Here is a 21,800-nt window from a genome sequence, read left to right as displayed (position 1 = left end):
TTTTACTCTCAGTCAAGAATTATTGTAGACAAGAAATTGAGTAGCATAAAGCATAACTGATGGTAAACTTGTAAGAACTTGCAGAGATAAATTTTGTATTAGCACTGAAAGCTTGTTTCCTTCATCATTATAATGTGTCCTACATAAATAATGTAGTTATAGTGCATGTTCTTACTTGTGTGGTATTATACATGCAGCTGCCAATTATTAAGAAATTTGACTATAAAAAGATAATGGTATTTCTTATTCTAGTAACATTTGAAACATACTTTGTTTAAATTCTGATTTCAAGCATTGCTAGAGTTGCCAAAAAACTCAGTGAAAATTGGGTTCTAATGTAGTTTGACTCTGAGAAAATAGAACAGGTAGGCAAATATTTATGGGGTAGTGCTGTACAAACTACATTTAAATTTCTTGTTGAACTGATACAGTATTCAGTATTCCCAGAAATCATTTTCTGCAGCAGAGTATATATGAAATATTTTGTGATTCAGAGTATTAAATAATATTAATTTAAAGTCATTTGTGAACTATTTTTGGTAGATAAATGTAATAGTCTGAAATTTTGAGTATAATTATAAGTAGAATTCTGATAGAGAAATATGTTGCTTATGGGTTTTCTTTAGCCTTAAAAATTAAACTGTTGCAGGTTATAGAAGTTCTGGATAATTGGATTTGTTAGTGCAGAATTGTGACCTATGACTAGAAAAAGTTTTTGAGAAAGGGTTTAGTATGTAAATGTATTTAAAAATTCAGTACATAAGTGCTGTATGGTTGCTTTTGATGTTTTTTAAAAGTGGAATCTGAAGAAAACACTATTCAGTAGAGTTTTTTTTTTTTCTCTTTATTACTGGCTCTACAGTATTGGGCAGCACATATAAGTATACAAGTGATCCACAGTGAATGCAATCCAGAGTTACCATTCTCTTCTCTGCTTATTCACAGGTTCACAGATGAAGAGTCTAGAGTATTCCTGCTTGATAGGGGTAATACCAGGGATAAAGAGGCTCCAAAGGAGAAAGGATCAGAGAAAGGGAGGGCAGAGGGAGAATGGGAAGATCAGGAAGCACTAGATTACTTTAGTGATAAAGAGTCTGGAAAACAAAAGTTTAACGATTCAGAAGGGGATGACACAGAGGAGACAGAGGATTATAGACAGTTCAGAAAGTCAGTCCTTGCAGATCAGGGTAAAAATTTTGCTACTACATCTCACCGGAATACTGAGGAGGAAGGACCCAAGTACAAGTCCAAAGTTTCACTGAAAGGCAATAGAGAAAGTGACGGATTTAGAGAAGAAAAAAATTATAAACTTAAAGAGACTGGCTACGTAGTGGAAAGGCCTAGCACTGCAAAAGATAAGCACAAGGAAGACGACAAAAATTCTGAGAGAATAACAGTAAAGAAAGAAACTCAATCACCTGAGCAGGTAAAGTCTGAAAAGCTCAAAGACCTCTTTGATTACAGTCCCCCTCTACACAAGAATCTGGATGCACGAGAAAAGTCTACCTTCCGAGAGGAGAGCCCACTTAGGATCAAAATGATAGCCAGTGATTCGCATCGTCCGGAAGTCAAACTCAAAATGGCACCTGTTCCTCTTGATGATTCTAACAGGTAATTCCACACTGATGCCCAGGAAATAATCTGTGTGGTTTACTTAATATCCTAGTTAATTATCTTACTTTCTGAACATACTCCCATTTCATATTCAAACCAATGGTATATTTTGTTTATGTGTGTGTTTGTTACCGATATGCTCCAGACCTGCTTCCTTGACTAAAGACAGGCTACTTGCTAGTACACTTGTCCATTCTGTCAAGAAGGAACAAGAATTCCGATCCATCTTTGACCACATTAAGTTGCCACAGGCCAGCAAAAGCACTTCAGAGTCTTTTATTCAACACATTGTGTCCTTGGTTCATCATGTAAAAGGTATGTTTACTATCGTGAATGAAATTTTTCTTGCAAATGAAAATGAATAGGTAGACTTTTAATGTACTTTAGGGCTAGCAAGTACACATAGGGACCATTAGAAATTTGGAGAAATAGTTTCATGAAAGAGCCATCAGTCTTGCTGACATTAAGACCCATGGAGATATTTAATAAAAAGTGATTGAAATACCAGGTAGAGTTGAAACATACTCTAAAAATGTATATAATGAGAAAATTGATATTTACTTATTTAATGAGGAGTTTTTGAAATGTGTCGTTGTACCTGAAGGGCAGAATGCTTACAGATGTTTTCTCATTGCATGAATATGCCATATAATGCACTCTTGCATAAATTTATAATAAAGTGAGGCTGTATTATTACTGAGTACTATTAAGAACTTCTTTTCCATTTTTAAAGACACTTGAAACCAGCAGAAAAGCAGTATTGATTTTGTCTATATTTTTGTTATTTAATTTGTTGCAATACTTAGTTTTTTTAAATGATACATTGGAGAAGAGTTTATTGGAATTCTATAAGGAAAAAAGTTCAAGAAATTTAATATGTTAGATGAGTAGTGATTATATGAATAGTTACTAATTAGGATAATAATGACAATTCGTTACCTGAAGATAAGGGTGTTCATTTCAGCTAAAGTAATGATCCTCTGTTTTCACCAGTATGTAAATCAAAAGTTACTAGTAATTTTCAAAGGTTTTAGGGTGTGACTTTTTGGGCAATTAGGTTGTTTTGTTTTTGTTACTTTCTTTTTGTGTTTAAAAGGCAGCTTACTGTGAAGTAGGTTCTTACCCAGGAAGCTCTGTGGTTGTTGGTCTTAAATGCCATTTTTTAAAGTTTCTTTTTGTGTGAGAACAACTCATTGTAATAGCTGAAACCTGTCACTAGCGAATTCTTTTATACGGTTGATGTTTCAAAACAGTGAATAGTTAATGCATTTCTTTTTGACTGTAATTATTTAAACATGATAACAAGAGTTTTGTTATTTGGCTATAACTAGGTTTGTGAACCAGTTTATGACCATATTATTGTGGTACATAAAATACGAAACCTTAACATTTTTTTCTTTTTTTTACCTTTTTTGACCTGTCTCCACATTTTACAATTTATTGCTGAATTTTGAGATCAGGTTTTTATAAAATTTTTTCTTTTTCTTTTTCATTTTCTTTTTCTTTTTCTTTTTTTTTAAAGAACTGTAGTTATGTTTCATTATTGGTATTGTTGCAACCGATCTGAACAGCTCTTTCTTAATTTAGAGCTGAAAATGCCCAGTGATGTTTTCTTTTTCATTGTAACTAGGTCCTGGAATATGTTTTGAAATGGCAAAATCCATGTTTCAAAGTAAAATAGCTGTTGAAAGATACAGGCAAAGTTGAATCTTCTGTCTTCCTGGCAAAAATGGCATAAAAACTGAGTTGCTAGCTCAAATTCCTGGGTTTCATGGAATTATGATTGAGGCACTACCCTTGTAGTGGCCGTTTCAAGTTTTAATGATTGGTTATGAGACATGTGCTGGATATTGGGCGGTAAGTTGACACAGATGTATGTTGACCTGTTAAGCAGATAGCTTGCTTCGTAATGTAACATTTCATGACTTTATACGTCTTTCTATTTTACATTTACAGCATATCTTGAATGATTTAAAAGCTAGTATTGATATTACTGATTTTAAAATTTAAAAGAAGGACGAGAATAATAGCAAATATGCTGTCAGGTTTGCCAAGATGCCAGATTTTTGGTGTAATTATTGTTAATTGATTGAAAAATATTTTTTTCAATTGAAATGGTAGTACTCCGTTTTTTCTTAAATCAGTTTTTTTTGTTGTCAACATAGTTCTTGATGAAATAATTGTATTAGTTTACTAAAACCAACTGTGTAGTTATTTCAGTATTTTTTGTTTTCTGCAAATGATTACTTGAAGTAATAACTTCATTGGTTCATATCGGTAAGGTATAAGGAGGTACACACATTATTGTTCCTTTTTGTTGTTTGAGGAAGTAGTGCATTATTGAAAACTAGTTAGAGATTCTCCATCTGTTTATTGTTCTTGGATTATATGTAGTATCGACAGGGCCTTCTGAGGAGTTTTGTATCTGTTACCTGTTGAGGTACGAGAAGTTAAAAGGGACAGAGTAGGAGGTCTTTGTAACACTTGATTCTCTTCTGCTAGGTTTCTTGAATATTTTTATTTTCCTTTCACGCCAAATGCCCTTCTGTCACAAATGAAAATTTCCTTTGAAGTAAAGATAACTAATTGGACAGTATTTCTCCTAAATCAACAGAGCAATACTTCAAATCAGCTGCAATGACCCTAAACGAGAGATTCACTTCGTATCAGAAAGCCACCGAAGAACATAGTACCAGGCAAAAGAGCCCTGAGATACACAGGTATGTGCACTATTGAATGGGCATAAAAACGTTTTGATAGGAAGACACTGTTTAAACAATATCATATTGGAACTATGCTATCATGATACAAAATGAGCTTTGGTTTTATTTCTGATTCATACCTTAAATAAGTGTATTCCAGCCTTGAAAAGTTTGTAATTTATAGTTTTTAAAATTTTCAGTTCATTTGGTCTAAACAGGTTCTTAGAATTTAAAATACTCCTTAATCACTCCCCAGTAAGGAATTCAGTAGATAACACATTTGTTTTTTTGGGAGGAAGTTGGATGCCTTTAATTTAAATTTTTTTTTTTTTTTTTTTTTTTTATGATAGTCACAGAGAGAGAGAGAGAGAGAGGCAGAGACACAGGCAGAGGGAGAAGCAGGCTCCATGCACCGGGAGCCCGATGTGGGATTCGATCCCAGGTCTCCAGGATCGCGCCCTGGGCCAAAGGCAGGCGCCAAACTGCTGCGCCACCCAGGGATCCCTTTTTTTTTTTCTTTTTTTAATTTTTTTTTTTTTTTTTTTTAATTTATGATAGTCACAGAGAGAGAGAGAGAGAGAGGCAGAGACACAGGCAGAGGGAGAAGCAGGCTCCATGCACCGGGAGCCCGATGGATGCCTTTAATTTAATTTACTTCCAGTAAGTTTGTAAAATAAAAATGTTTCATGACAGAACTGTTTTTTCATAAGAATATAAATGTTAAGTCAGGCAATTATGTTGACATCCTGGTTCTGTAACTTCATTGTGATGAACAAGTTATCTCTGAACGTTAGTTTTTTTCTATCTACTAAAAAAGGACAACAGTGCCTCTTGCAGGGTGACAGTGACAATTAGTATTGGTTATAAAGTATCTCAGTACATAGTACACAGTAGGTAGGGTTTTGGTGGTGACTACTAAAGAAGCTCTGAAAAGTTGCAACTGACACTAGCTTAAAAAGGAAAGGCACAGCATAAAATTAAAGATCCACTGAATGTGTAAAAATACTGGATATACTTAGGAAGAAATAATGGTATATATGTGTTCATTGAAGATTTGGAAGTATAATTGTATGATGGTTGACAATAATACTGAATTTAATCAAAATGAGTTCTTTATGATTGTTTTAAAAGGCTAGACTTCTTTATATATAAAGATACTTGAAGCATTTTAATTTTAGTGGATATAGTCTTTCTTAGTCTATTTGGAATTAGATTAATAATCTTATCAATGCTAAAGTATACTGGGGGAGAAATTACTAGAATTACTGTTTAGTAATTTTCCTTTATAAAAATGGACAGTTCTGAGGAATTTTTTGAACCATAAATTAATGTGACTACAAATAGACTTTTTTTTATGTTAAGGAGAATTGACATCTCTCCAAGTGCCCTGAGGAAGCATACTCGTTTAGCAGGGGAAGAGAGAGTTTTTAAAGAAGAAAATCAAAAGGTATGTTTTGAATGGACTTTTTTTTAATGTTAAGTTCAACTTAGTTAGTGGTATTATATACTAAGTATAGTTTGTGTGGACAAAATGTTTGCAAAGGGCATCTATTTTTAACTTGTGAGTAAATGCATTTATGGTAGTACATACAGTGTTCTTTCCTAAAAGAAATTAAACTGACACTACACTGTGTACCCAAGTAAAACCAAAAGTAATTTTTAAAAATGAAGAAATTAGTTCTAAGTAAAGGGTAAAGAATCAAGAAGTAGACAAAGGAAAACTATAGAAGCGAAGGTAGATTTATAGTTTTCTATGAAGTTTTGAGTTTAAATAGATGAGCCAGAATAGATATCCTTGATTTATATGTGCCTAAATTGATATATCTAGGTTTTTCACAGCAAGAACAAGAAGTAATCCCCATGCTACTGGGCATTTTTGATCTGAACTAAGAGATAAACATTCTAAGAACTGATTTATAAAAGAACATTTGGAATAAAAACTGTCACTATTAGAATTTTTGTGGGTTTGGAATAAAAACTGTCACTATTAGAATTTTTGTGGGTTAGGGGAGGAATGCTTTTAAACTTGAGAAGAACCTGTGAATATTGGGGGAGAGATCTGTAAGAATGGAATGCATTTATTAAGGGGACTGTGATATATTCTGATTTGAAATTTACATTTTCTAGGCAGACTAGCCCATATGGCATGCCACATGGGTCTAGTAGAAATGTGGGGACAAGTAGAAAGGGACCAACTGTCCATTGTAATAACAAGGTTAGGGGACTTGGAAATGCTGCTTGGTTCCAGTTTTGGGTATATCCAAGTTTTGGGTATAGCCAAATATTACAAAGTAATATTTGGCAAGATAATTAGTCTCTTGAACATAGGTTTTCTAATCAGAAAAATGAGACTATGTGTGTTTTGCAGAGCTGAATAGTTAAGCTATTATGAAAACATTGGCACTCTCATTACCAGAAGCTGTTATTGATGGAATAATTGTATTGTACAAATATTTTAATAGGGCATGCTATAAACTTACTAGGTATGAAATTTAGAGCTTAAAAGAAAATGGTCTCTTTGTATGGGGCATACTTGTCTTGGAAAAACAGATCCTAAGAAGCAAATACTAATCTTGACTTTTCCTTTCAATATCTTGGGTTCAGTGTTGGTTACTTTTGTTTTGCCAACAATTTAGTCTATCTTTGTGCTCTGAAAGAGTGAGTATCTTATTTCTTTCCTCATTACTCACCAGTATTTCATGTGGAGAAGAGGAAATAGTGATTACTTAAAGATGGACAGGAGGATATGACATTGCTTTTTATCTTTCATCTTCTGATCTGAATAATGTGCTACTATTTAACTTATTTCTAGTTTTGGAGTTTACAAAGTAGTTTTACTTAAATTATCGTGTTACTTGTGGGCTTGGTAATTTCTAGGTGAATAAGGAAGGTTTTTGTTCTTAATTAGACTTTGTTACCCAGGGAGCAAATAGGTGAGTAGTTCTCATTTGGAGATACATTTATACTCTCAAGCTTTATTAATGCTTTTGAATATTATAGCTAGATTTCCCAGAGTAAGTACTTCTTATTGTTGAATACTAGCAAGGATGTCCACATTGCTTAGCATCTTACTGATGTATAATTTTTCTTCATTCCTAGATGCCTCTTTCCATCTTCCTAAATTATATAGTATTTGAAAAAGCAATGGAACAAGAAGGAGGTGAATTGTGACCCAGTTAAACTAATGTCCGTTGCAATACCTGAATTGAGAAAGGGCAGTATATGGCCCAAGATACTGAGTACAGGATTGGGAATAATCTCTTTCTGGCTTTGTTTCTACCCTTATTCAACCTTACTTGGTTTTATTAATCATACTCCACTTTGCATGTTATGGAAATTACACAGTTCTTCTTTTTGAAGTGGTTTTTATTGGGTTGGTCAACTTTTATTGGGAAGACTTTTGATAATGAGGCTTGAATAATGAGAACCATTACTTTTAGAAACCCTTAACTTTATAGGTAGATGGCTGTACCACAACTACAGATAGAGTATAACCTCTATCACTATTCAACTATTTAAAAAAAAAAGAAAACCATTTGAAAAGGATGAGTGAATGACAATGAGGATCAGCTGAGTGGAAAAATAATTATGTCCTTCTTACTATACAAAGTTTGTTATGGATTTCTTTGAACAAAAATCCTTTGACATTTTCAAGATAATCAGCTTTTCATAACTTCCCTAGTCCCATCGCACTGTGTATACAAATGTTAAAACAACCAAGCATATTTTTTAACAACTAAAACTAAGTTTGGAAGTAGTATGTTATGGTCCACTCTTTTCTGCTACTAAAATGCCAGTTTAGACACTGGCATAAAATTTGGCTTTATATATATATATATATATATATTTTTTTTTTTTCTTATCTGTCTCCTGAATTCTGTATTTTACGTTTGTCTCTTACAGGGAGATAAAAAATTAAGGTGTGATTCTGCTGATCTTCGGCATGACATTGATCGTCGGAGAAAAGAAAGAAGTAAAGAACGGGGGGATTCCAAGGGCTCCAGGGAATCCAGTGGATCAAGAAAGCAGGAAAAAACTCCAAAAGATTACAAGGAATACAAATCTTACAAAGATGACAGGTAATTGTTAAAACTGTGTGAGTTAGGTTTTAGCTTCTAATTAGCCTTTAATAATTGTCAGCTTAATTGCTTTCAATTTTGACTATGTAATCGAATGTTTAAATTTAAACAATTAAAATTATTTGTTTTACAGCAAAAATGTATTTGTCTTTTACACGGCTTATGGTGGATGAGGACAAAAACTTTGGAATAGCAAGCTAACACTGAAAAAAAAAATGACAAATTAATGTGTCCTATTATCCAGGCTACATCAGGAGGTTGGACTTCAATGCAGTGCATTTCTAGAAACAGTTTGTGTAAGAACTTTGGTTCGTTATGCTTGATTCCGCACTTTTTCAACTCATAACACCCAGAGTACAAGAATTTTAAACTGATATCTAGTGGTTTAACATGGGAAGATGGGGGGGAGGAAGGACTAGTTTTTATGAAATAGCAATGTGTATTAATCTTTCAAAGTAATGTTTCCATGGATACTGTTAGCAGTGGTAAGAGTTATCTCAGGTATGACCTTTTCGGGTGTTGCATTAGAACCATGTTAAAATTGATCATCATAGAGTCAAATAAATAGTAGGAATACTCAGTATCATAGATAATCGTTTTCTTGGTATTCATTAGGTAAATGGTGGATTTTACTCGTGTTTTTTTTTAACTTATGACTGGTATTTGTATGTCATATTGCTTTTTATTTCTATAATGGAGTTATGGCCCAAATTGTACCAACTCTTCTCACCCAGGGTGTACAAACTGCAGTCATTTTGAAACTTGGCCTTAAGAACATTCTTACTTTTTCCTACTCTTCTTTTCTTTCCTAAAATAACTACATCAAAAAAGTTAAAAATATTGAAGAACTGAACCTTATTCTTGAAGTTTCCAGACTGCTAGTTTTTAACTAGCAGGCCATAGCATGTTTTTCATTAGTCATGTAAAAAAAAATAACTGAAGGAGAATGGAAACAGACTGTGTCAAATTTTAACACCCAATTGTTTTAGTTATATGATAATTTTAATAGGGGATAGTTTGTTTTTTTTTTGACTTGAAAATATCCCTTTTATTATAAGATTCAACAGGGTCTTTATCTTTTTTAAAATAGCACATATTTTTTTGTTTTCTTTGTTTATTTTGCAGTAAACATAAAAGTAGAGAGCAAGATCATTCTCGATCTTCATCCTCTTCAGCATCACCTTCTTCTCCCAGTTCTCGAGAAGAAAAGGAGAGTAAGAAGGAAAGAGAAGAAGAATTTAAAACTCACCATGAACTGAAAGAATACTCAGGCTTTGGAGGAGTTAGCCGACCGCGAGGAACCTTTGTAAGTAATAGAAATACCTTGATTATTGGTAGAACTTTAGAGCACTGTGCATAAGGAAAGTTAAAAATACATGATTTAGACCCTGTTGTGAGTCATTACTCCTACAGTCAGAAATAGTCTTGGAAAGTGAAATGGTATTTATCTTCATTAAGAAATGCATTTAGGAGTTGGGAGGAGGGGCTAGAGCTGGGATGATGCTTTCTTTATATACAGAGTAAAAATAAGTGTTTTTGTCTAATAAAAAAAACACACACCTATATATAAATTAGATACTTTTTAAATTTCGGAAACAATAACTACCTAGTATATAAAGACCCAAGAGTCAAGTAAAGTTAGTGATTGAAATCCAGTTCTTTAATCACTTAGTTTTTGAAAAAATACCTTAAAACGTTAAAAAAAAGAAACACCCTAATCTCTGTATTACAACGATTTGTACCTTGCCTGTTTTGCTTTCCAGTAATTGTTTATATGTGTATAATCATAGAAATCATATAACTTTTCTTTTTATTCTACATAGCACACATATTATCCCCATATTTGCATAAATTTTTGTAATTATTAGTTTAATGACTTCATAGTAGTGCATCTTCTTGACTCTTCAATTTCTATATTCAGATTCCAGCCGTAAGCGAGTATTCAATTATTAGTAGGGTTTTATTAATTAGATTATTTGGGAAAGAGAAGAGGTTTGCTTAAATGGTAATAGGTGTAGTTGAACACTTGGGACTCCTTTGATAATTCAAAGAATTAGACAACTCTTTTGGCTAGTAAAAGGGGAAAAGAACCCAACTTCATTGTTTAAAAATACTAGTCCATGCCATGAAACTGTAGTCAGTATATTAATATTTAGATTGACTGCATTTCTTCTTAACCTATTCAACTTTCAGTAGGCAGATTTTTTTTTGCCTGTAATATAAAATAGCCACCCTTTCCATCCTCAGTGGCTATGAAATTAGAGATTTAGGAAGGAAATTAGGGAATATGTTTTTTGTTACTGCAGTAAAATTAGAGTTTGCATGTAACTAAATACCTTTTGATTGCATTACTAAACAACTTTGTTAATGTTAATCAGTTTCGAATTAGAGGCAGAGGAAGAGCCAGAGGAGTTTTTGCTGGGACAAATACTGGTCCAAACAACTCAAATACTACTTTTCAAAAGAGACCGAAGGAAGAGGAATGGGATCCAGAATATACCCCAAAGAGCAAGAAGTACTTCTTGGTGGGTGTTAGAAATCTGTGTTTATTTGGTTTGCATTAATTTTCAAAGCATACTGGGTGAATACATTTGAGTACAGGTATCCACTACTATGAGAAGTTTTCACCATAATGCAGGAAACCTTTTAAAATTCATTACCCAGATGATTCGAAGTTTTGAAAATGTGGGTCCCTTTGGTCCTGTTTATACTTCATTGATAGCACCTATAGGCTGATCAGGGTAAACTAAAAATGTACCTGATTTGATAGCCATATTCAGAGTAGAACATTAACGTATGTTTCATATCTGTCTATAAGACAACAGTTATAGAAACTTTTCATTAAGATTAACTTCCATCATCACAGCTGTCTGTTTAAATGAAGGACAAAGAAAATTCTTTCACAGTAACACAAGGATCTCAGGAAGGCTGATTATGATTACTTCCATTGGAATAAAAGATGAAAAATCACATGGAAAAGTTGCTAGCAACACTAATTTGGTGCTTCTTTATGATACAATTCCCTTTGAAGTAGTTTTCTAACAAATGGAAGTAGAGGAGATGGGTCCTGAAAGAGTTTCTAGCGTAATTAATGGTGGAAATTTTCTGCAGTTTGATATGCGAGAAAAGGGTTCAGCATTATAGACACTTAGGAAAATACCAAAGCTATTACCAGAAGTATTTATTCTTACAGCTTTTCAGAGAAGTCATGTTTCAGAGACTGGTTCTGAGGATTAGTTGTTTTGCAGAAGCAAGAAGGAAAATAATACTAGATTTACAGAATTGTCTTTTATTTTCCTTTTTTATGAATATATTTGAATACATCTGAATTCCTAAAACCTATCTGATTAGAAAGAGCTATATGCTGAAGTAGATCTTTATTGTTTGAAGAATGGGCAATCAAAAATTAATTTCTGTATGACAGTCTTGGGTACTTTAATGACCAAAGTCTGACAAAAATTTTAAAGTGTATTATGCATAATGTTTATGCAATATATGCTCCTATAAGGGGAAATTTATGCTTGTTTGAATTGCTTGAGTTGGCTGTGTGGACCGTGAAAGACATTTTACTCAGTCATAGGAAAGTTTAAAAGTTCTGCTTTTTGATCTAAGACTTTATGTATTTACAGACTGCTGTTTTGTTTATGTTAGGTACTATGAATGCAAAAAACAAATATTTTAGTTCTTGGCTGGAGCAAATAAATTCTAAATACATGTGGTGGATTTCCTCCCAAGCAGGAAATGGAGGGTTGTTTCAAAGGAGAGATTGATAAGGAGACCCTATATAGAGGAACTGGGCTTGAATCTTGAGCGTAAAAGAAAGGCCAGGTGTACTACAGATTGCAGGAGTAAAACATCTGAGATAGAACTCTGTGGCTACATGGTTGGTGTAAGTTTGGTAAAATTAAGAAAAAAGTAGGAGCCAAGTTGTGGAAGGGTATAATATTTTAGTAAATTTGGATCTTAACCAGAGTTTAGAAAAACCATGGTTGTATAGATCTGAGAGTTTTTGAATATCAGAACTAAGGGGTTAGATACTAAAAAAGTTAACATTTATGAGGACTTAACTCAAGGACCCTCTAGTTGGGTGTTGGTAGTGAGATGAAGGGATCTAAGATAGGGGATACAGGGGTAAGAATCCAATTTGAGGAGAAAATTAAGTGTTCTGTTCTTCAAGTGCTTAGGAGAAATTAAGTGCAGATAATGCAATGTATTGTTGCTAAGGCAGATCTATAGAGAAAAAAATTTAGGAGCCCTCATCTTCAAGAACACAATTAAAAGCCTTGATAAAATCACCTAGTCAGAGAAAAAGGCCCTTCTGTGAAAGGTGGGGTGAGGAGTTAGCGATAATAAAAATGCACACTATTCATTTAAAAAAGAATGCCAGAGAAGTAGACTTAAGTTTTAAAAGTCAGAAAGTTAAGAGGGAAATGAAAGGTGAATTAGATAGATGGTAATTACTTAGTATTTTGAATGTTTTCAAATACTAAATTAAGGTGAGACCTACATTTTTTTTTAATGGCATTTTTTCAGAATCTGGTAGTGTAATTTTTATCTTACATTGGAACATTTCAGTTTGGCATTTAGGTGGTAGTTTTACTGATTAAGAAGAATGTGAGTTATTTTAAGAATTTAGCAACTTATAAGTAGTAACCTCTTTATATGTTGCTATTCTGGGCTAGATCTTAAAAACCTTCATTTCTATATAAAACATGCATTTGTCAGAGACTATTCATTAGAAGTAAAATTAAAATATTAATCATTTTTTCATGTCAGTTCCCACAGTTAATTATTTTGGTTCTTAATTAATAAGCCGTTTAAATGACAGCTCTGAGTTCTACATGGATATTTAAAATTTAAAAGATTTTACTTTTGCAAAGGTATTTTATAGATAGTTACTGTTGAGAATATAAATATAAATAAAAACATTCATGCAAAAAAAATATTCAGAAGAAATGAGGTTGAAAACCTGTAGATGTTCCCTTAGGTTCTTTCAGAATAATTGACATGGAACTTCTAATAACATTTATTGAGCATATGTACTGTGCTAGGTGTCTGAGTGTTTTACAAATATAAGCTTAATTCATGAGTATAAAAAATCATTTTGAGATGAGTCCTTTATTCCACTTTTACAGAAGAAAAACACTGGATTACAGAGATTGAGCAGCTTGACCAAAGTTATATGGCTAGTAGAACTTTGAATTTGAAACCATGCCTTGGGCTCCAGAGTCAGAGTTCTGAAAGCACTCTATCATTCCTTCTCCAATATTGAATAATAGTAACATTTGTTCTTTTCTGAAATTTCTCATCTTTCAACTTGGATATATGCAAAGATTTGGTAATGTTTTTAATAATAAGTACTCCAGGAAAGATAGTCTATCTTAGAACCTGAAATTCTGTGGAGGGGTGGATATGTGAAGAGTTGGAACAAGTGGAAAGTACTAAAGTGGGATAGGTTCTCAGTGTTGAGTTGATGTCTTCTGAGGAAGAGAAAAATCCATGGTAGGGAAGGAGCTTTAGGGTAGAAGGTAGGAGGTTTGATCAGTTAACCTTTTGAAACTTGATCAATCTGTGGAGAAGAGATAAGCGGATTCAAAAGGTCTTTTTTTTTTTTTTTTTTAAGATTATTTATTTATTTGAGAGAACAAAGGGAGGGCACATATGAGAGGAGAGGGGTGGCTGGGGGAGAGAGAATCTTGATCAAACTCCCCACTGAGCGCTGGGCCAGATGGAGGACTCTGAGATCATGACCTGAGCCAAAATCAAAAGTCAGACACTTAACTAACTGAGCCACTCAGCTGCCCCCAGAAGGTCTTGTTCTAATATGACCTCCTTTGTTTTGTGCATTATAACTACCTCACTTCTCTGACCCTTTATCATATGAAGTAATTAATTTTTAAAAATTGTAGGCAGGACTAAAATCTCAGAAATTAGAATTTGAGGATTAAGATACTATGATCTCACTATGCTTAGTATCAGAGTGTTACTTCCATAGCTGCCAGGATATCTTCTGAGAGATACAATTTAATTTAGCTGCTGTTTTCTTTATATGGTTTCAGATCATTGGATATTTAAGGATAATGGCTAGTTTAACTCTAGTGTTGGCTTTGCCTCTTTTTTCTATTTCTGGAACTTAGCTGCCTTATATGGTAATCATTTACTGCCACCAAGATATTTGGGAAATGTATTCTATGGGTGATAATCCTAAAGAGTAGTGTAAAGGACTAGCTTTGTGGCCTTGGCAAGTAACTTAGTTTCTCTGTGCCTTAATTGCTTTATATCTAAAGGGGGATTAGTTAACAGTATTTTAGGGTTAGATGAGTATAAATACATGGTAAGTGCTTAGAACAGTGTCTTACTCTTAGTAAACATTATTACCACTGTTTTGAGTACTTGCTTGTCATACACTGGGCTGGGCAATTATTCCAGATATCTGTGTTCCTTCATGGCTATCTCCCATTTTTAAAATGAGGAAGCAAAGCCACAGAGCTTTTGTTTACCCATTTGCTTCCCACAAATGCATGGAATGCTGTGTAAATGCCACAAACTCTAGAATTGGTTGTTCTGATACCAAAAGGGAGTCTGAAATTATGTAGTTGTGTGGGTATCATTTCGAGTGGCAGAGTATTTTAAAATATTTTATTTCAGGTTTCTAATTAAACTTTGTGACGTTCTGTAATCTACACTTTGACAGTTCCTAAATTCATTTTTATGGAGCCAGACAAACTCTAGCTAGTCCTTTTTCATTGGTTTTGTAAAGATAGATGAATAGAAATTGGTAACTGCTTTTCTGCATGGTGTGTTACTTGCGGAACTGAGCTTTGTAATTCATGCCAGGAGGGTGATGTGTATTACATGAATTATGCACAAAGGCACATTTTGTGTTTTGGAAAAGGTGCTTATATCATGTAATACTTGAAAGTTTTGTTTAGTGACTTTTGGATAGCTGGTCAGGTGTTGCATAGATTATGCAACATTGTTTACGTTATACTTATTGTCTCATTAAGGGACATTATCTTGCCTTATTTTCCATTTTTTATAGGTGACAAACTTGAGACTTTAAGTTTGAGGTGGTCAGCAATTAATTAAATTACAGGAGAATGTTGGCTTTTTTGTTTTCGGGTGTGGTACTCATCCACTTATCCACAAAGTAAAGTGCTTTTCAAGTTTGCAGATTATTTTGATTAATGGAGCAGTTTGTAATTTGGGGAATATCTGTATTTGGATATAGTTAATGAAAAGTTAAGGCTAAAATAATAACTAATTAAAAGTAATAAAAAGCTGCAGTAGTTAATGTTCGTGAAGAAGAAATAAGTTGAGATATCACTCTAGGGACCATGCTCTCATGAATTGGCATTTGAAATTCTCTAGCCTAGAAAATTGATGTGTAATATACATTGATTTAGTTTTAAGTCTCAGTGGGGATTTTAAAATCTGTTCCTGTATGTAAGGTATAATTCATGCCACTTAATAAATTTTATAGTGTTATATTTTTATGACTTTGTAATGTCTTTATGACTAGTAATTTTTTGGGAAAATTATTGGTTATTTTACCTCATTGACATGCAGTATATTAACAAGTGGACTTACATTTAAAATAATGGAAATTTTGCAAAAAAGTCAAAATTTTGAAAGTTGGCAGTAATTTAGCAGTTGAGATTGTCCAAAAAATTGTCTGGACAACTCTCAGTGCAGTAAGATGTAATTATTTGCTTTCATAATGGAATATATTTTTGCCAAAACCTCAGTGTTATTGGCTTTGTTTTAATGTGTTTTAGAACGTTACCAATCTCACATAACCCTAGTCTTCCAAAGATTTGTACCATGACATATGATTGGGGAATATGATCATTTTTTTTGAAAGACATTTTAGTGATGATTGTTTTTAACCTCTCTGTAGCATGATGACAGAGATGATGGTGTGGATTATTGGGCCAAAAGAGGAAGAGGTCGTGGTACTTTTCAACGTGGCAGAGGGCGCTTTAACTTCAAAAAATCAGGTAGCAGTCCAAAATGGACTCATGACAAATACCAAGGGGACGGGATTGTTGAAGATGAAGAAGAGACCATGGAAAATAATGAAGAAAAGAAGGACAGACGCAAAGAAGAAAAGGTACAAATTTCAACTTGTTAGTGATTCTGACACATTTTCTTCAGTATAGTTTGGTGGGCCAATTAGTTAATTATTTCCTGTTTAGGGACAGTGATTATTGTGGATCATTTTCATTCTCCACGTTTTTGCTAATCCTTTTTTTCCTCTTTGTTTTTTTAGGAATAGTAAATCTGAAGTGAGATTGCAACAGAGAGCAGAACTTGCACCCACCATTTTTTACCTGATTTTTGTTTTCAAATAAGAATGTAAGCATTTTACTTAAATTTTACTGTTTGCAAGTAGTCAATAGAAATTTTGTTTTAAGTCTTCAAATATCTTGAAAAATAGTAGACTGTATGTTGAAAATTGTACTGAAATAAAGTAGAAAATTGTTACGTACCATATTTGTAACTATCAACTTTTAAAAAATACTTTTACTGTTTTTGTTACATGCATTGTAATTCGCTTTGTCTATAAGATATGGTCAAGTACAGCTCTGTGAAAGTTCTGATTCTCTTCCTTCCCTGTTTGTTAATGTTTCTTCTGAAGTAAACGTTAGCTCTACATACGAATCCCTGAACAGAGGTTGTTTATAGAGACCACACTAATTATTTTAACTGTATACATCTGTTTAACATTCTCCTTAATTCAAACACACTACGTTGTAGGGTGACTAACTTTTGAGGTGTACCACAGAAAAGGTTTTTACTTTGGTAAACTAAACTAGTTTAACATGTCAGCAGATGTTTAAGAACAGAAAAAAAGCTTTACCAATAGCTAAAATGTAAAAGCTATTTAAAGATCCAAAAGTATGAGAATTTTTTTTCTAATTGAAATTAAGCAGTGGCCTATAAAAACCATTCTTAGGATCCTTTACTTTTTGGGCTCAAAATTCAATGTTCCTTTCTATTTTTATTTGAAAGTTTGAGTCATGGTCTTAGATATTAGCTAATCTTTTTGACAGAGGAACTGGTCTGTGATAATGCAATTAAAAATCCATTCCTACCAAACGTATTACTTTAAAAAAATGAAACAGAACAAAACCTATAATCCTGGTCTTGGTATGGAAGAGGATTATCCTGCAGAATAACTTGATATATTAGAAAGATGTACCTGATTTCATATCTTAAACATATTTATTTGAGCTTCTGGACAGCTGTAACATTAGTTTGTAGTCTAACTATAAGGAAAAATAGGGAAATAAAACATACTGTTAATTAGTAGTATTTTAAGTAACTTGTTTTTCAATAAAAAGTTTTGACAGGAAGTTTGTTGCAGCATTGGTCTAACTTGGTTTTACTTTTTTCCCTATTTCAGTTGCAGTCTATAAAATGGCTTTTTCTTTTTTCTTCCCAAAGGTTCTATTCTTCAGGTAGATAATCTTTCAGATGTGAATTACCTTTATGTTTATGCTGTTAGCTAAGATGAAAATCCAAAATAGTCATTTTCCCTGTTAAGTTTGTCTGCTCTATGAGCATATATAAAAGTAGTTAAATTTTATTTGTTAATTCAGCAACCAAATTAGTTGTATATGTTTGCATTAAAAGGAGGTAATGCTTATTCTGTTAATGTAAACTTTCAGAGATCTTAAGTACATGAATCTTTCATCCTCACTTGCTGATTTGCAGTGCTGCTAGCACCTTGATTGCAGCCAAGGGCATTTGCTAAGAACTGTAAGAAGGAAAAATACGAAAACAAAATTCCAGTATATGTAATGTATGGCCCTAGGATCCTTAGTGATTGCATGATTTCTCCTATTTTGACTTTTCTGAAATTGTTACAGAGCAGAGGAAATACTGTCAAAGCAAGTTTGTAATTGCATTAATCAGGACACAGCTAATATTTTCCTAGTCAGAATAATACTTAATCACATGCTAAAAAGCAACATGGATTTAATCTTCAACACCAGGAGACTTTTCACAACCATTTTATTTTATACAAGTAAATTTAGCTTTTATTTTAACAGTTATTATTTGGTTAGATACTGAGTCTGTGCATGACTGTAAATGTGCAGTTTTGTTTTTCCACTTAAGACAATAGGAGAACAGGAATTTGCCAAGAAATTATTTAATAGAGAGTGGGAATAAAGCTCCTTAAGTCCTATCAGCAAGTTACATTTTAAATGCAAATGCATTGCTTTTAACCTAAATAAATACTTCTATTAATTTGGTTACTTCTATTAAACAAAATTGAGAAAAGGATTATACCAGAATTTAGTAGGAAGGGTGATAGAACTCTGCAATAGGATGCTATTGTGGATGTTTTCTTTTTCAGAGCCAAGCATATGAAAGACTTTGTTGTGTTTTTTTTAAGCCACAATTTAACTCCACACCTCACAACGTGTTATAAAGCTGAATGGTTCCTCTTGATAAGGATATTTGTTAACAAATGCCAGAAAATAACTCTTTAATACCTGCATTAACAGACTTCCTTTTGCCCAGAGAAGGAAAATAAAAATGAACCAAAGGATATTTCCAGAAAGAATTAAGAAAGCTGTTTAAGAAGGCCATGACTCAGTCCTTAGGTGTGTATGCCTTTCAAAATCCTAGGAATTTTAATATAAAATAGCAAAATATGCTTTTCCAGTTGAATTTGACTTTAAGGAATTACTATTTGTTCCCTTTTGTCACAGTTAAAATCAAGTGTTGGGAATTATAATTTGAGTAAAAATATTACCCAATACGAATGAATGTAGATGGCTAAACGATTCTTACTCAGTGTGATGTAAATTGCAACAGGGACCCTTGTAAATTGTCATATGCCAATAAAATGTCATAAGTGGTAATAGCTGTTGTTTGTTTACCTGATTTTGGGACTATTTTTGTGTCTGTTCTATACAACCGATTTCTATGGCCTATTCATAGAGTTTAGAATACCATCTCCTCTTGCTAAAGTTACTGGTATGTTGTGGCTTTTTGGGAGGTTGATAAATACTTTATAAAACTCCTCAAATCCCATTTATTTTTTTGTTTTTCCTGGAAATGGGACATTTTATGGTAGATGATTCCAAGCTATTATTAGAGAATACAGAAATTCAAGGTTTCTAGTCTAGTCCTCCAGTTCTTGTGTTAATACAGGAATTTCTTAGCCATAATATTACAAAGAATCAGTATTATTTCTCTTCTTTTAAAAAACTAGTTTTCATTAACTAAAAAGAGATTGGGTTTTTGTTTGTTAGACTTGTTCATTTTGAGTAAGATCTGGTATAATTCTTACCATGCCCCTCTTAGAAATTATTTGAAACATTAAATGGACCATTTTTGTCAACTTTAAACAAGAGCAGAAATATGTGACAAACACATATTTTTTGTGTTAACCATGGTAGTTTATTTTAATGTTATATATCACTTTCCTACATTAAATAAAGTATGCTTATTTATTAGGGACCTTTAACTTTTTTTGCTCTATGGCTTAATGTAGTTTTTTTTTTTTTCTTTTTCTCTTTGGGTTTCAATTGGAATCCTTTTGGGAGTACTTTGTTTCTATGTGGAACAGTATTCCTTTCACACAGAAGTAGAGAGACCTGTTTCAGTTTTTGAAGTTGCTAAATAGGGAAGGCAGTTGGAGAAATAAAATTTGAAAATTGTCTAATTTGTCCCGGGACAAATTATCCTGGGATTTTATTTGACTAGACTTAGTCTACTCTGAATAGTAGATCCTGATATGTCCTTCGACAAAATTTTAGAATATTATGTTACCATATATTTGGGGTTTCAAGTAGTTGAAACCATTGTTAAATCTGAATGTTAAGGATCTAATTTCTAAATGTTCAGTTCACTGAGGTTGATATTACAAATTAAGAGTGTATGCTAATGAGTTTTAAGTCAACAAGATTTTTTTTAACTTTATTTTTTTTTAAATTTTTATTTATTTATGATAGTCACACACACACACAGAGGCAGAGACATAGGCAGAGGGAGAAGCAGGCTCCATGCACCGGGAGCCTGACGTGGGATTCCATTCCGGGTCTCCAGGATTGCGCCCTGGGCCAAAGGCAGGCGCTAAACCGCTGCACCATCCAGGGACCCCAAGTCAACAAGATTTGTTATCAATTTCTTAGATTCCAGGAATATATGGAAAGTAGTTATATTCCATTGTCTTCCTCAAGAGCCTTAGAGATTGTATAGATTTATGAGCTGTTTCTCATGCTTCTGAAACATTCAGTAATGATTAGTATGTGTTGACCATGTAAGCAAAGCCAAAGTTGTACATACATTTAAGTCTTCTAGTTCTCTATTATGTAACCTAATACTCTAGATCTTAAAAATGGATCCTACTGGTTAAAAAAGGAATGCAGGTGTTAGGATGGTGTTTTACCACTACTATGAAAAAAAATCTCAAGTAATGTGCCTTAATTATAATCTCTGCATAAGAAAAATATTTTTCTGGCAGACATTTTAGATGGTTTACCACAGTGAACTGATTTTATATCACCCGTAAAATATGGAAGATAATCTTGATTCTTGCAAGTAGAAGAGGGTTGGGCAAGTGGATTTTAATGCTCTTCTTCTAAGAATCAGAATCTGATTTTTCTTAGTAGTAATCTTTTGGCTTTGCCCGCTTCTTGGTGAGCATCCCTTTTAGTAAAAGTGGATGATAATTAAGTACACCTTAAAATTAGGTGGCATGGAAGGACTTAAATTCACAGCAGGACCTGTGTATTTTGCAATGATAACTTTGTGGTACTATCATAGTCATGGCGAATTTCAGGGAATGTATAAAGCAACAAAAAAAGAATACCATTCTCATCCTCCAAAATAGTTGTTTACTTGTTAACCTTATCTAGCCCTTGACTATAGAAGGTCATAATAATGTACCAAAAAGAGAAAACTAAATTTTTTATTGGGGTACTTCTAAAGCTGCCTTGAGGGAAGTGTTAAGTATACTTTGAATTTTTTGAAAGAAATTGAATATCATCACCAAGTGTAAGCATGATAAGAAAATTACAATAAAAGACAACACTTAACTGGTTAATGTTATATGTAGTTATAGTCTGTGCATACATTTAGTGATGATACTCATATATCAGAATCAAAGTATTGTCTGCTTTTGACCCATATAATACTGTGGTGAAGATACTTCAACTGCTGCAGTCAATAAACTCTAACTTGAACTCCTTGACCTTTTAATTTCAACCTTTAGTTGCCATCTGTGGGATGTTTTCCATTTGTAAAATTAATGTCGTTTTAAGCTAAAACCCTTCAGTGTCTTCCCATTGCTAAACTGTTAGGATGAACAACATGAGCTGGTCTTTTGTCTTTGTGCTTTACCTACCCCTTGTTCACTTACCTGTCTTCAAATCTTAAACATTAA

At 33.1% G+C, this 21,800-nt stretch overlaps 1 protein-coding gene across 5 annotated transcripts in view; it reads left to right on the top strand.

Annotated features, from left to right (window-relative positions):
* Window positions 1–19,272, top strand: part of BCLAF1 (BCL2 associated transcription factor 1) — a 29,500-nt gene extending 10,228 nt beyond the window's left edge. For 2 of the 5 annotated variants that reach the window (XM_025422369.3, XM_025422368.3), the window contains exons 5-13: window positions 946–1,611; window positions 1,760–1,929; window positions 4,229–4,334; window positions 5,679–5,763; window positions 8,220–8,395; window positions 9,521–9,701; window positions 10,774–10,920; window positions 16,296–16,508; window positions 16,668–19,272. In XM_025422369.3, coding sequence (XP_025278154.1) covers window positions 946–1,611; window positions 1,760–1,929; window positions 4,229–4,334; window positions 5,679–5,763; window positions 8,220–8,395; window positions 9,521–9,701; window positions 10,774–10,920; window positions 16,296–16,508; window positions 16,668–16,673 — 1,750 coding nt within the window. In that variant the 3' untranslated portion in view covers window positions 16,674–19,272. Of the gene's footprint in view, window positions 1–945; window positions 1,612–1,759; window positions 1,930–4,228; window positions 4,335–5,678; window positions 5,764–8,219; window positions 8,396–8,528; window positions 8,692–9,520; window positions 9,702–10,773; window positions 10,921–16,295; window positions 16,509–16,667 lie in introns of those variants that run through there. The other 3 variants (XM_025422371.3, XM_025422370.3, XR_004811262.2) reach the window with 2 other exon arrangements.
* The last annotated feature ends 2,528 nt before the right edge of the window (window positions 19,273–21,800 follow it).

Source organism: Canis lupus, chromosome 1, assembly GCF_003254725.2.
Source record: "Canis lupus dingo isolate Sandy chromosome 1, ASM325472v2, whole genome shotgun sequence".
NCBI classification, from domain to species: Eukaryota; Metazoa; Chordata; class Mammalia; order Carnivora; family Canidae; genus Canis; species Canis lupus.
This window is presented reverse-complemented; position numbering and strand designations above follow the sequence as displayed.